The sequence below is a fragment of the Passer montanus genome, unplaced genomic scaffold, assembly GCF_014805655.1.
Source record: "Passer montanus isolate IOZ18808 unplaced genomic scaffold, ASM1480565v1 scaffold13, whole genome shotgun sequence".
NCBI classification, from domain to species: Eukaryota; Metazoa; Chordata; class Aves; order Passeriformes; family Passeridae; genus Passer; species Passer montanus.
Window position 1 is genome coordinate 2932208 of NW_024359832.1, and position 14195 is coordinate 2946402.

Consider the following 14195-nt stretch of genomic DNA (forward strand, 5'->3'; position numbering starts at 1 on the left):
TTCCCCACTAACAATGACACCTGTTCCTGCCCTCCCTTTAATCCTTACCCAGTCAGCTCCTCCACGCCCAGGCCGATCTCCATGCACTCCAGCTGGTCAACAGAGAGGGCAATAACATTCATCTCGCATGCCTTTCCCTCATAAAGTGGCTTTGCCCTTCCATTCCAGCCCTCCAGACACAGGAACCATCCCACCACTTCTCAGGACGCCAATATGGTCCATAGCCCTGCTCTCTAGTTTCTCCTGTTTACTTCCCATCCTACCTGCTTTCTTTAGAATAGAGGATTTAAGCTGGGCCCCTGGTGAAGCTCTCTGCCTGCAATGGCTGGAGGTCCTTGGTGCTATTCCTTTGGGTGTTCTCCACCGACCTGCACACCCTCTCCAGGCTCTGGTCATCTCTTTCTGGCTCAGAGAGCCAACTGGTATGAGTGGGACGGCATGTCATCCCACATCTTACCACTGTTAGATCTCTTCAGGTCTCTCCCATTTTTACACTTAAAGTGCAATAAATGCCCACAGTAAGAGATAACTGGACAGGATTTTTTCACTGTATTCATAACAATTACTGATCTATCCATACAGTATGAAAGCCCATTAAGTGTGACACTGAAGAGGCCTCAATCAAATATTGCAAGCCTACAAATACTCAGTGGCACACTTTCAAAATACTTCTAGTATCAAACTACAAATTTTTATTATAATAATTTCTAACTCAGGATGTATTTAAACAAGGACTATTACTGCCTTGCTAAAGGACAAATGAGCATTCTTCCATAAATGCCAATAAAGCCCTGGGATTGCTGGACTATTGACAGTTTATGACTGCTCTGTGCAACTTCTGCATTGTAGTTAGAAAATTCAGTTTATCACAAGGATATATTAAAAGGCTGCTGTGGGAGACTGCCACATCCTATGATTGTCGCGTTTTCTAAAACTGTAAATAAGAACCAATGAATTACATTGTTTTCAACTAACAGCTAACCTCAACATTCTGCAACATTCACCACTTAGGTTATATTAAACATCCTATCAAGCTAAACTGCATCATTTGGAATCTGGGGGAAGCAAACATTCTAGATGCAAAAATTCTATCTCCACCTGCAAGATTTCATAATTCCTGAGAGCTTTGCAAATTTTGCCAGATGATCCTGTACTGCATGCACTTTTTTTTAAACCAAAAGAGTTTCGTTTCTAAAATTACAAATAAGCCTTCTATAGTTCTAAAAAACACACTGAACACAAATTCCATTTGGAGTGACAATTGCCATTCATTGAGAGATTTGAGGCATTTCTGAGGAGAAATGGCACCAGCAAAGTCGATGAATCCAGTTGTATTGCACTGCAGGAAGATGTTGAGTTAGCAGCGTCCTATGGAAGAAAAAGGTACATTTCAGTGCTACTGTATTTTCTAAATCTCTAAATTGGGTTGGCTTCAAGATAGGCACACATTCATATTGCCTGAAATCCCTCACTTCACTGTCACCACTTAGCTATCTCTTTGGAATTTGAAAGGCAGGAAAGCAAGACAGCAGATTTGCAGTAGCTTGTGTCTCTTGTGTAAGGAAGCATGTTTTACTTACTACAGCACTGGCCACAGTGAAGGCAACCAGCAGAGAGAAACCATGACAATGGTCCAAATAGAGTGAAAAAACAAGCTTTCCTCCAAGTAAGAAATCTCAGCCTTTTTCCATGCATAAAAAAAGGCCTACCCAATTTAAGACTTCAGCAAGTATTTCAGAATCAGAGACATTCAACATGTTATTTTGTTCTTTTGTCTGATCATTCAAGGGCTTAATGTGAAAACCATGAGTCACTAGGAACCAATATGCCCACTTACTTTTGACCCTCACTGTTGAAAGACTGCGGCTTCGAGCCACCTGCAAGACAAAGAAATGGAAAATCAGGTGTGCTAAAGAACTGTAACCAAAAAAGCCACCTGGGGACCCATCAACATTCAGAAAATCTGCATATTTATCAGTGCAGCTCTACTGTTACTAAGTCAAGTTCAACAGCTTTCTAGTTTTTTTCCACAGTCTGCACACACAAAAAAAAAGGGAGTCCTACCAAAAGCCTCTCACATTTTCAATATTCACATTTTAAGTTGACGGCACCTATGGCATTTAATAAGATGGGCTAACAATTAGAAAAATGTACACATATTTAACAGAAATAATTTAAAACATTTTGTAACCATACAATATGCAGAACTCCACTGAAGTTTCATATATCTTACTTGTACCACCTTCCCTTCCTGCTCACCTTACATTTATTTTTTGCCCTGTTGATGCATTTTGTAAATTAGGAGTAAATTTAGGTTACTAATTCCAGGAGGCAGAACTATGTGTTGTATATGTACTCCAAAATGACTGAAACACTTCCAGATGATGCAATTATTTACTCAGAAGGGCACTAAAGCAATGGGAGTAGGGGCAAAGCACTCCAAGATACACAGTTGATACTTCTGAGAATTTAACTATGATCTACTTCTCATACAGTACCTCCACTCATCATTATACCAGGCATTAACTACCTGTCAGTTCAGCTTCACTTCATTTGAGACCATCAAGCAAAGGCACTTATTTCCAGTGTTAAAATGTACATGTGGCACATCAGCATTTTTAACAGGTTGCCTACATTCCTAGTTAAAATACTTGATGCTGTTAACACTATAAACATTCAACTGAGGCTTACTGGACCACACAGCAGAGGACGGCCACAGCTGCAGCTTCTGCTCCTAATTCTGCATCTGCGAGGACACTACAAGAGAAAAGTTTGACAAACCTCTTCTCAGAGAGTTTTAATAAAGACAGACTCTGCAAGCCATGACAGACTTGCCATGCTGGAGACAAGGTTTGAGGACAGAGAGGAAACACAGTAAGCTTTCCCTTTAGAACAGGCTCTGACAACAGCCATATATCTGCATAATTAATATATTAAGGAAAATAGAACTATTCATCCTATATACAGGATGAGACACTAAAACCTAATTGATATTTGATATACTACTCCATCCATCTAGGGAACAGTTAAAAACTTGTCTTCTTAAATTTTAAAAACTGTGTTGAAATCTACTGACTTCCCTTCCCTCAATATTTCTTGAACAAAATACGTACCATAACCATTTTTTTAGTGACTACCTCTCCCTTCACAATTACAGTACCATCTTCTATCAGAGCAGGCCAGACGTGATAGGCCACAAAGGGAGCTGTGAAATCTGAGTCAAAGCTACGATAGTACCTGTTGAAACAAACAGTGCAAGAAATGTCTGCATATAAGTGCCAAAAGACAAATATGTTCCAAATCATCAATGTTGATAAAAAGTAGCTACAGCTCTAATATCTATCCACATAACAAAAGTATGTATTCTTTATGTGGTCCTGTAAAAGAAATGGACTTGGAAGACAGACTTAGCAGAATATACTGTTTACTTATACTGCTAGACATTCTAATAAAGCCATTTCACACTTCAGAAGGCCACTAGACCTTAATTTTTGCATAAGCCCCACACAAGCCAGGGCCTCTATGTCCACTGACAGATTAAACCTTCTGAGCAGCAATTTGGCAGACACAGTCATCCCCTCTTTCTGGAATATCTTGCTAGAGCAAGCCCCCTATAAGGATAAATAACACATCTGGCTTTATGGATTCAAACTCAGAACAAATACCAAATAACAGAAATTGTATTAAAAGCAATGCATTTATACTTTAGTAATGTATTACAATAGCAAATTATATAAAACAATGTCATAACCAGAGGCACAAAGCAAGGCATAGGGAACAACGATGTTTGGCTGGCTCTTTGTAGAATGCTATCACATGTAATAAACAGAGATATTTTAATTTCTACAATTTTAATTCACCCCATCTGTGTGTACCACATATACATGCCATACATGTAAACATATACATATGCCACATTTATCTAGCTAGATAGACACATGTATGTGTCTCCCACAGCAGCACAATAAAACATATTACATGTGGTTTCTTAAGGCCATACAAACCAAGTAGGTGGAGAAAGCATCTCAAGACTACACCACAGTGTTGGTGCTTCTTAATTTAGCCAATAGCTTTGAGTGTCAAAAGCTAACTGTCCTGTACTTGGATAGCATTATTGAGTAGTCCTGAATGATTTTGTACTCTCCTGTTGAGAGTCTACTTTCATCTTCTCTACTTCTCTCCTTGACTTCTCAAGCCCTTTGCGACCTGGGTTCCATTCTATTCTGAATTATTTCTAGAAATCTCCTTAGTGATGTAAGGTGTTTTGCTTTTTAGAGTAATTTTTAATGACCTATCAATCCCATTAATTTTCTAGACAACATGGAAGCACCCTACAGCTCTCTGTCTGCTAAAAAAGCAGCTTGACCCTACAGAAAAAAGAAAAATTATTAACAAAATTCCCATTTTTAAGAGGCCATTTTAGTTTTGCCCAGCTCTAAACCAGAAGAGATGGGAGCATATTAATACTTGTATGTTGTACAGCAGCCACAGCCTGAGGTTGCAGCAAACATGCTGATGATCCTGGTAATGACACCAACTGCCAGATCTCAGTAAACATGACTTTTACAGAACAGGCCAGTAAGGAGGAAGAAAGATTCAAACATTTTTAAAAAGGCAGATAGAGACTAAGCAGGGAAAGCTGATGATCATTTTCTTCTTAAATGATAAATTTCATATGCTCTTGAGACTGAAGTTTATCCAGAAAATTGCTCTGCTGTTCAATTAAAAAAAAAATTTTAATGCTTATGTACATGCTAGTATTTACACACTATCCTAAGCCTTAAAGACATACCAAATTCACAATCTTGAACTGCTATATTAATTAGGAAACAAGTAGACTACAAAACCTTTAATGGTAAGTCTGACTGAATATAAAGATTTCTCACATGTTCCTGTTGAAGCATTCTCCATCAACACCAAAGGAAATATCAAGAGGAGGAATGAGTGTCTGCATTGAAAAAGCCAAACAGCACAACTCTCGAATCAAATTGCTGATGACAACGAAATCAACTTCTCCTGGACATGGAAGCTTTGGGTTCTTGTTCAAGGAGCAAACTACCTCCTGAAAATAAACATACATGAGTAATTTGCACTCACCAACAAGTTTTTTTCACGAGCAAGTATAGAAATCCCCCCTAAATATGCCTCTCAGCTTTCTACATTTAAAAATCAGTATGAAAAGCTTATAGTAATGTTGCCCTGGACTATTCCAGAAAACAACAGCTCCAGAAAGAATGTGCTGCTATAAACAAACCAAACTAGCTATTATTAAGTCATACATATACTAGTCCTAGCAATATTGTTCTAGAAAGTAAACTGCTACAAAAGTCCATACAGTAACTCTTTTCTCCTTCAGGTTACAGTGCATTTCTAATTTACATATTCTGAATTTACTAGCTCCTGAAACAGATCATCACATCACTTCCCCACTGCCCTTGACTTACATGGACACTGCAACAAACGTCATACAGATCCTTGTGGCAAGCTATATAATCCAGGACAGCAACTTCAAAAGCTGTAGGTGCCCCTCTGTAACATACAGTCAAAGTGTCTTTCACATTTATTTTGACCTTCCAGAAGGCCATCTTTGCCGCACGGAAAGATTCCTGCAAACATAAAGAACATCTAGTTAAATACAAGAGGCCCAGTTTAATTTTTTATCAGTTATCTGAGAAAATGAATTTAACCCACTATCATCAAAATAAGGAGGAATATAATATACTGTGTAAAGAAGAAAATTAACTCAGGAGAAAGGAATTCTTTGAGTGTAATTTATTTGCAGAAGATTGAAAAGCTTCCCTCCTAATCTTCTATATTTGCACAGGATTCCATCACATACCCATGATCAATGCAGTCACATCCAAAGATATGAGTAACAGCATTTTATGTGCCACAGCATAACATGTAAGACAGGAACACCTCCTTTGTTGGGAAAAGAGGTTGAATTGGAGAGTGTAAACTGAATGACAGTTGAAAGAAAAAATCTTCAGTAAGCAAAATGTCTTGGGATCACACACTTTAAGAGATTCTGCCTCTCTAATACAGGTATGTGTTAAACCATTTTTATAGAAAAGAAGATTCAATACAGAAAAAACGAAGACTTTCTTCAAACTGAGTTAATGGTAAATGTGGGATATCTACATGGTTTCAAGGGACCCAATTAATCTAAAAAAACACATAGCTACAAGCATAAGGAAAGCATGATATGGAAAGATTTTGAGCTTTGTAGTGTTGCAGTATTTAATGCAGCATTCCCGAAAGAATTTTTCTAACTAAGGCAATGTTGATCACTGCAGATACCATGTACTTTTCAGACCAGATAATTTGACCAATTTCAGACCAAATTTCACTCTTTTAGTACCTGTATAATAAATCATTGACCCTTTCCAATCTTGGGACAGGTCAGGCAGGACACTACATTGAGAATTCAATGTAGATGTGTGGGGGGAAGAAAGAAAAATCAAAATAAAAAAGGAAAGCTTTTCTTCTCTGCACTTGACAGAAATGCTATTTTACCTACAACTTAAACCAATGCAGACATAGTATTTTACAACACACCCCCTGTAAAAGCAGAAACAATTATTTCTTTCTCACCACAGCTGCAACATATATTATCCTCTGCACCGTCTCCAAGTCACAGAAGTATCGCCTCAAAGCGGCCTCTGCCTCCAAGCGTTCTTTAGCATAAATGAAGTTATAGCGAGCTATGAGGCAGGCGCGGTGTGAAGCGCTGCCCCGCCTGATCCGGGGAGGTGAACAGGGCCTCACGCAAAGGGCGCGGCACTTGGAAGGACGGACACAGGGCTTAACACAGGGCCTGACACAGGGCCTCACACGGCATGGTGGAGGAGAGACACAGGGCCTGACACAGGGCCTGACACAGGGCCGGACACAGGGCCTCACACAGGGCCGGACACCGCACAGTGGAGGAGAGCAGGCCCTCAAAGCGCATGGTGGAGAGCAGGCCCTCAGACGACATGGTGGAGAGCAGGCCCTCAGACGGCACGGTAGAGGAGAGCAGGCTCTCGGACGGCATGGTGGAGAGCAGGCCCTCAGACGGCACGGTAGAGGAGAGCAGGCTCTCGGACGGCATGGTGGAGAGCAGGCCCTCAGACGGCACGGTAGAGGAGAGCAGGCTCTTGGACGGCATGGAGGAGAGCAGGCCCTCAGACGGCATGGTAGAGGAGAGCAGGCTCTTGGACGGCACGGTAGAGGAGAGCAGGCCCTCAGACGGCACGGTAGAGGAGAGCAGGCCCTCGGACGGCATGGAGGAGAGCAGGCCCTCAGACGGCACGGTAGAGGAGAGCAGGCCCTCGGACGGCATGGAGGAGAGCAGGCCCTGAGACGGCATGGTAGAGGAGAGCAGGCCCTCGGACGGCAAGGTGGAGGAGAGCAGGCCCTCACAGGGCATGGTGGAGGAGAGATACAGGGCCTCAGACTGCACGGTAGAGGAGAGCAGGCCCTTGGACGGCACGGTGGAGGCGAGCAGGCCCTCACACGGCACGGTGGAGAGCAGGTCCTACCACAAGCAAGCCTACGATACATGTGCAAAGAAGCTTCATGTCACTTTACCATCCTCTGATGCTTTTCCCTATGGCAGATTTCTTCATCAATTTAATTTTTGCAAGGGTAAGGTGAGTTTTGAGCCAAAGAACTTAAAGAAGTTACAGCTGTTTAGTCTAATACGAAGGCATTTTCATAATATGTTTTATAGCCTAAAGCATAAATGGTAAAAGTAAAGTAACTTGTAAAGCATGTAAGGCCAAGCACTTTGTTCCTAGGAAACACACTTTTAACTAGTAATATTTTGGAGATTTGTTCCTTTTTCAGTAGCACTGAAGAGTACTGCTGAAGTCAAACAAGTAAAAATTTAACGCTACAGCTACAGAGCAGAACTCTTTAAAAGAGGACTCATTAAGAAAAAAACTCTCTATTTCATGCATTTGCTCTCCATGTATTTTGTAAAGGTGCATTATTTGCTGTTTTGTTTCAAACCTAACATAGTTGCTTTAAAATAAAATATTTTGGCACTAGAACAAATAATCTAAAGAGTTTATGTTTCTTCATAACAAAGTAGAAAAAACTTGGCTTTTGTGCATATTTCAGTTTTAAATGAGGAAGAAATTCATGCTACCTAACACGACCGATTTCTATGATTCGGTGACTTCTCTGAGTAAGGCCTCTACCTGCTCTGGATGACAGACTTTCTGCAATCCAGCATAGCAATCTCATCCCGCAAGTTCTCAATCTTCTGCTCGTACTCATCCAGTTGCTGTAATCTCTTTAAGCTGCATGGTTCAGCACGGGAACACTTCAGACTTAATCACACAAAACAGTCAGTCTCAAGATGTCCTTCTATCAATGTAAACTATCTATCAATTAATCCTCATCATCAAACAAAAGGAGCAGAAAAAATAGGAAAATTATTGAGCAAGCTCCTTATGTTTGCTGAATAATTTCAGCATGCTTTCCTTATGCTGAAATACAGGAAAAATCCAGAGTTTGAAAACAAATGAAACAAAGCAGACCCTTGATCTTACTTTAAATTGTATAAGTGTATTGTGTCAGGGAAGTAGATATAGCACTGTGTGCTATAGGAAAAATCACTGGTTAACATTTAGCATCCTTATGCTAGCTTAGATGATCAGGTCTAAAAGAAAATAATTTCTTTCTCATATTTAAGATGTTAACTAAACCATCTCAGTTTTCTTTCCCATGGATTAAGAACCTATGTATTGTCTTCTATCAGGTTCTTGGGCTCTTTTCTTTGCTGAAATATATTAGTCAGTCAAAAGATATCTCAGATGTTATTCAAATAATACCAAAAGCTAACAATTCCTCTCCTGCTGTCCCCAAAAGAAGGAATGATTCTTAAAGATTGGCCGACAACCACTGAAGCAAATTTATCTTCTGTCCTTTACTCTTAGTTAATATTAAAAACTACCCCAACATCTCTGCTTTCCCTCCAAACACCAGTGTTACTGTTGTGTCTTACCAAAAGCGGAAGGAAAAAAGAAAATATGCTTTCTATTTATTTTGGTGTTCACTCTGTCCTTCCTTTTCTTTACTGCAGGACCCTGGTGAGATTTTTTTGAGGATCTGAATCAATAAAAGCTCTAACACTTATCAATTGACAGGATTCTTGTTCCACCTTTTTAAGGAACAAGCTGACTGAGATGACCACAGGTAATAAGGCCAGCAACATCTGCTAAGAGGAAAGACTGCCCAGTTCCATCCTAAGTCAGCTCCTTCAGGAAGGACTTCTAGCAGAACAGTAGTAAAAGAGGGCAAAAAAATTCTACTATAAGGGACAACTGGGAAAGAAAAGCAGATTTGGGAAGATGAGCTCTAGAAATAGGCATGGGGAAAATCCAAACCCGACATTCTTGGACTCACTTAGTAAGGGCATAAAATTATATGACTTCAGGTACTGACCCAAGACTTGTGGAACGTTCATTGTTCTCATGGTAATAGGATGCATGAGAATGTGTCTGCCACTTTGTGCTACCTACCTCTTAAATGGCCATGGAACTGGTAATAACTGCACAAACTTGTATCTGAAGCAACTTAGTAATTTTTATATTATAATGCTCCATAAAATATGTTTTATGTAACTAGTCAAAAACTCTTCAGGCCTAGTCACTTATCTGGAAATACAACTCTCTTCCTCCGTCTTATGTCAGTGACTTTTATCTTCTCGGGTATTTACGTATCAATTACATTGTCTAATTAATTGTGACATGTTGTAGGTCCTTCAATAAATCTTACACTGTAGCTACTCAATTTTTTGTTTAGGGTTTGCTCAGCATGCAACATCTCATAGACTATATCTCCACAAGGGATTGTCATGGACTATACAAAACTTTTTTATGTAGAATACTGGCTTGTTTTTCAACACCTCTGCCAAAAGCAAAACCTACCAAGTCAATTTATTAATGTGGGTGTGACTGTATCATTTGTACACCACTTTGGATGTATACACATGATATAGAGCTCAGATGCATTTTGCAACTCTGCTTTTAGGCCAGAAATAAAATATTTTACAAATCTCCATCAATATTTAGACATCAAAGGAAAAACACCAAAAAGCAAACAGAAAGAACTGCAGTTTATCTCCCTACTCTCGTTCCATCTGGTTGATCTGCGCACGGGTTTCACTTAGTTTGTCCTCCAGGTCTTGAAATTCACATTTTGGTTTGCAGGCCAAATCTCTCAGCTGTAGTTCTCCTTCAGTTGAATCCTACCAGGAAATTAAGTCACATTGCTTGAATGTTCTACCTTATAGATTTCTTCAGTAAAGTACTAGAGCATAATGGCAGATATATTTCTAAATATTTCAGTAACAACCATTCCTAAAGAAACTGAGAACAAAAGCTATTGCATTCTCTCTGAGACATAAGCAATACCTTTCAGGCACATCAAAGAAAGACTCAATTACAGAAAGTAAAATATTCACTTATTTTATACCTCATGGTAGAAATATGGAAGATCAGCATATGCAGATTTAGTGCCTGAATCATCAGAACAAAGCATTTTGCAGATGTGTTGCATAGTTGGTTTTTTTCAGTTAGTCAACTTCTGATTGACTAAATCACCAACTCAAGTAAATTTTTTGGGAATTCATGTATACAAAACAACAGAAAAAGTTATTAGAACACAGAAGGCAAGTATTGTTCCAGAAAGCACACTACTATACATGCAGCTGCCTTTAACAACCCATAGAACAGCCAGCTACTACTGGAATTAAAGTAGTAACTGTGCAACAGGGTTTTCTTTAAATTTTGAATTACAAATCTGTAACTGGTATTCCTGGTGTACTGTCATTCAATAACTTTGTTGTTTTGTATTTTGTGGGGGTTTCGGCACACCACCACTCCTGCTTCATACTAGACTCTGACTCTTAAGGGATATCCCTTTTTATTTGTCCTATTTTAATTGTGAAATATTTTGACAGAGCAGGTGTAAAAAGGAGAAACCAAAGAACATGGAGACATCACTGTCAAATTTCAGGATCTTGAAGATCTTCTCCTAGCCTGAATTAGCCAACTCTCTTATTTTCTTTCAAACCAGAAAAGATCTGTCTTTTCTGTTAGTATCAAACTGTTAGTATTACAACACCCTCAGTAAATACCAAATACATATGAACTCCAAATATCATGGCAGGAGCATGGTGGTATCATGACACACATGAACACTTCTTTTTTTTAACTCTCTAGGAAATCATATAATGTTAAGATATCCTTAGAGTTTTTTTCCTTAAAAAAAAAAATAGGAAAAGGAGCTCACATATTAATGCATGGAGTTTATGCACACCTTCAGCTTACACATGTATTTTCACAGTGTTATTTTTTCTAAAAGAGATACGGCATAAATACTGTTATTATGTCTCTACAAATGTAAATGGCAAATCTGTACCTAGAAAAGGAAAGCAGTATAACAACACAGACTTCTCATACAAAGCAAATTCCTCCATAATAGCATGGTTGTCTCCATAGGTGTCTCCACAACTAAGGACATATTTAATTAAGTAAAATCTGAGGGAGGCTAATATTCACAGAAAGTCATTAAAATGCTTCCGCAGGTATAAATTCACATAGTTCTAGTCCCTTAAAATAAGTTTCTTACATACCTGAGTAAGGTTGTCACTTCCTGAAGCATAGCATACACTTGGCAGGAGACAGCTTTTTAATTTTGCTGCACATTCATCTAAGAAAACACATTAAGAAATGGTGAGAATACTTACAGAAAAAGCTAGAGTTGGAAAAAATGGCACGTGAAATATGTTAGTAATTACACAAGGCACCAATTTACCTCCTTGAGATGTTTCATTGAGAATTGAGAAGAGCTGCTTTTGAATTGCACTGTTCAGTTCTAATATTTCACAGCATCGGCTCAGATTTTCATCAGCAGAATTCCCCTGTAAATTAATGCGCATTATTACATCTGTGTGGGCTTTCTTACTTAGTTATTCCTGTTACAATCATGGCATGTACTCCCCCATAATTACATCTTCCCAACCTTTTCTTACTGGATCCATTAGAATACTCATTTTTGAATACTCATTTCTAATAAGCAAATGAGCAAAACATCAGGACTTCTATGACTCAGTTCATTCACTACTTGAGAAAGTGTACTCCTTTTCCATCATAAAGAGTATGCAACTACAAGTTGAAGTTGAGTTAAAATCTTTTAAAATAATAATCTAGTAGATTGTTGGATTTTTAAAAATAGCCAAAAATCTGGTTTTCCATATTAGCTGAAATAATGCATATAAGGTTCTTATCTTGCTTTGTCAGCAGTCACATGAAGCCTCCATGCAATTTCACCTGATTTATAAGAGTTACAAACTGAAACATATACTACTGAAGGAGCAAAACCCAGCGTTATGCCTAGGAAACAGCAAAACTACATCACTTTCAGTAAATGCAATTTTGAAAAGGAGCTGATGGGGTTAATCTGTTCAGGATACTACTGCACCTGCCAGAAGAATACACACTTTGTACCTGCTTTCCTTATCTTTACCCATAACTTGTGTATCACTTTCCACATAGATCACCCTCTAGGTCTTCAGGTTTTAATGACTCTATGGTTTTTACATTTTAATGACTCCATATGGTTTTTACAAGCTTCCAAAATAGCTGAAATTCCCACCCATGCCCCCATCAGCTTGTCTTTTGATTGCTGCAACATGCTTTCCTCAGGCCTTGGGGGAGCGCAGTAAACCTGCCCACTTCCACAAGAACACGGCTGCAAAATGTATTTTTCCAGTTCCATTTTTACAGCAACATAGCAGCTCCTCTTTTTCTGCATCAGTAGCCTGAAACTGTTCATTTCTCAAGACCGTAAAGACTATTCCTAACCAACTTATGATGGAGAGGTCAGCTCCCACTGCTGCTCAGCCCTCCTAAGGTCTACCTCCAACAACCATTTGCGAGACTTTGAAATGCATGACACTGTTCCTCCTCTGGCCTCCTCTGTGGTAGCTTTACCAGCTATTCCCAAACTCCTTAAAACTGCCCTTTGCCACCTTGCAGAGAGTTACACCGGCTATGTAACTGTAACTCCTATTCAACCATGAAGTAAAAGAAAAAAACTGATTTCCCCTGAAAAGACTGCCTCTCTTTTCTCACCAACCACAGCACACGCAGTAGGTGGTTACCGACTCGTCGTGACCAACTATCTGCATCCTGAGGGCACAGAAACTTGGGGATGCGGGACAGAAAACTGTCAAGATTTTTTTCCACTGAGCAAAGTCACAGCTGCGAAGTCTCATCTTTCCCTAATTTTACACCTTCTCTGCTGCTTCGCTGTTTCACCCCCTCAGTTTCCCGTTACCCCTTCACGGATCCCGCTTCAGCCACCGGCAGCCTCCTGCTCGTAACGGACACTCCTCCCCCCGCCCCCCGTTCTGAAGCCGATTGGCGGCCGTGCTGCATGCTGCCTTCCCTCAGCCTTTCACTCGAACAGGTTTCCCCATCCAGAAGAGATGGGATGCTGGAAAAACCCCTTCTCACTTTCAGCAGCCCTTCTCCTCACGCTCTCCTGACCGTTCCTGCGCCCCAACCGTTCCTTCTGAGCACAAGCCCAACCGTGCTCCTTCCACCTGCCGTTTTCAACGTTCCTTCTCGCCTAAGCACAGCCGGTAGCGATCAAATCTCACTTTTAACCTCCAACCCTTGTTTTCAGGGAACCTTGTCACGGACAAAAAGCTAAAAACCGAGGCTGTGGGAGCTCAACAGGTGTTAAAACTCCGCTAACTGGACGCCCGTGCCGGGCAGCGTCCCAGATCGGCGTGTGGAACGCCGAGCGAGTGCCGCTGCCTCTGGCCCCGGACAGTGGCAGGACTCACCTCGTAGTTCTGCTGCCAGCTCTCCAGCTTCTCCTGCAGCTCCCGGGCTCTTCCCGCGCCCACCAGGTTCTTTAAGTCTTTGGCCATGGCTAGATGTCAGCTCGCTCTGCTGTCCCTCCGGGAGTATTCTTCGGGCGGCGCAGGTGTAATGGAGATGGTAATGCCAGCCCGGCCCCCTTCCCTGGGCTTGGCCGCGTCCGAGGGCCTCTGCAGCCGCGGTGGTGTCGCAACGGCTGGCGCGGCGGTGCCGGTGCCACGGTAATGAGGGGGCAGCGAGCCGCCTCGCGGGGCGCGTGGATGGCTCGCGGCCGCCGGGTGACGCTGCCGGGTAACGCCGGCGGCGCGA

At 40.8% G+C, this 14195-nt stretch overlaps 1 protein-coding gene across 2 annotated transcripts; it reads right to left on the reverse strand.

Moving 5' to 3' along the window:
* Nucleotides 1-1256: 1256 nt before the first annotated feature.
* On the reverse strand, nt 1257-14049 carry SPATA18 (spermatogenesis associated 18). 2 transcript variants are annotated; one of them, XM_039698960.1, is made up of 12 exons: nt 13850-14049; nt 11812-11917; nt 11630-11706; nt 10122-10240; nt 8187-8288; nt 6595-7534; nt 5445-5606; nt 4887-5062; nt 3114-3237; nt 2692-2757; nt 1838-1877; nt 1257-1368 (listed from the first exon to the last, which is right to left on the reverse strand). In XM_039698960.1, exons 1-12 carry the CDS (start codon nt 13934-13936, stop codon nt 1358-1360), a joined length of 2010 nt encoding a protein of 669 aa, XP_039554894.1. In that variant the 5' UTR covers nt 13937-14049; the 3' UTR covers nt 1257-1357. The 2 variants fall into 2 exon arrangements, with proteins under 2 accessions (XP_039554894.1, XP_039554893.1); XM_039698959.1 differs by having other exon boundaries at nt 8187-8318.
* Nucleotides 14050-14195: the final 146 nt, after the last annotated feature.

Excerpts from the sequence above, each read along its gene's own strand:
- SPATA18 (XM_039698959.1), bottom strand. The coding sequence starts at position 13,936 with ATGGCCAAAGACTTAAAGAACCTGGTGGGCGCGGGAAGAGCCCGGGAG. Across the intron at positions 5,607-6,594 it reads TAATATATGTTGCAGCTGTG|GAATCTTTCCGTGCGGCAAA; the intron begins GTGAGAAAGAAA and ends TTATGTTTGCAG. Across the intron at positions 2,758-3,113 it reads TCACTAAAAAAATGGTTATG|TGTCCTCGCAGATGCAGAAT; the intron begins GTACGTATTTTG and ends TTTCTCTTGTAG.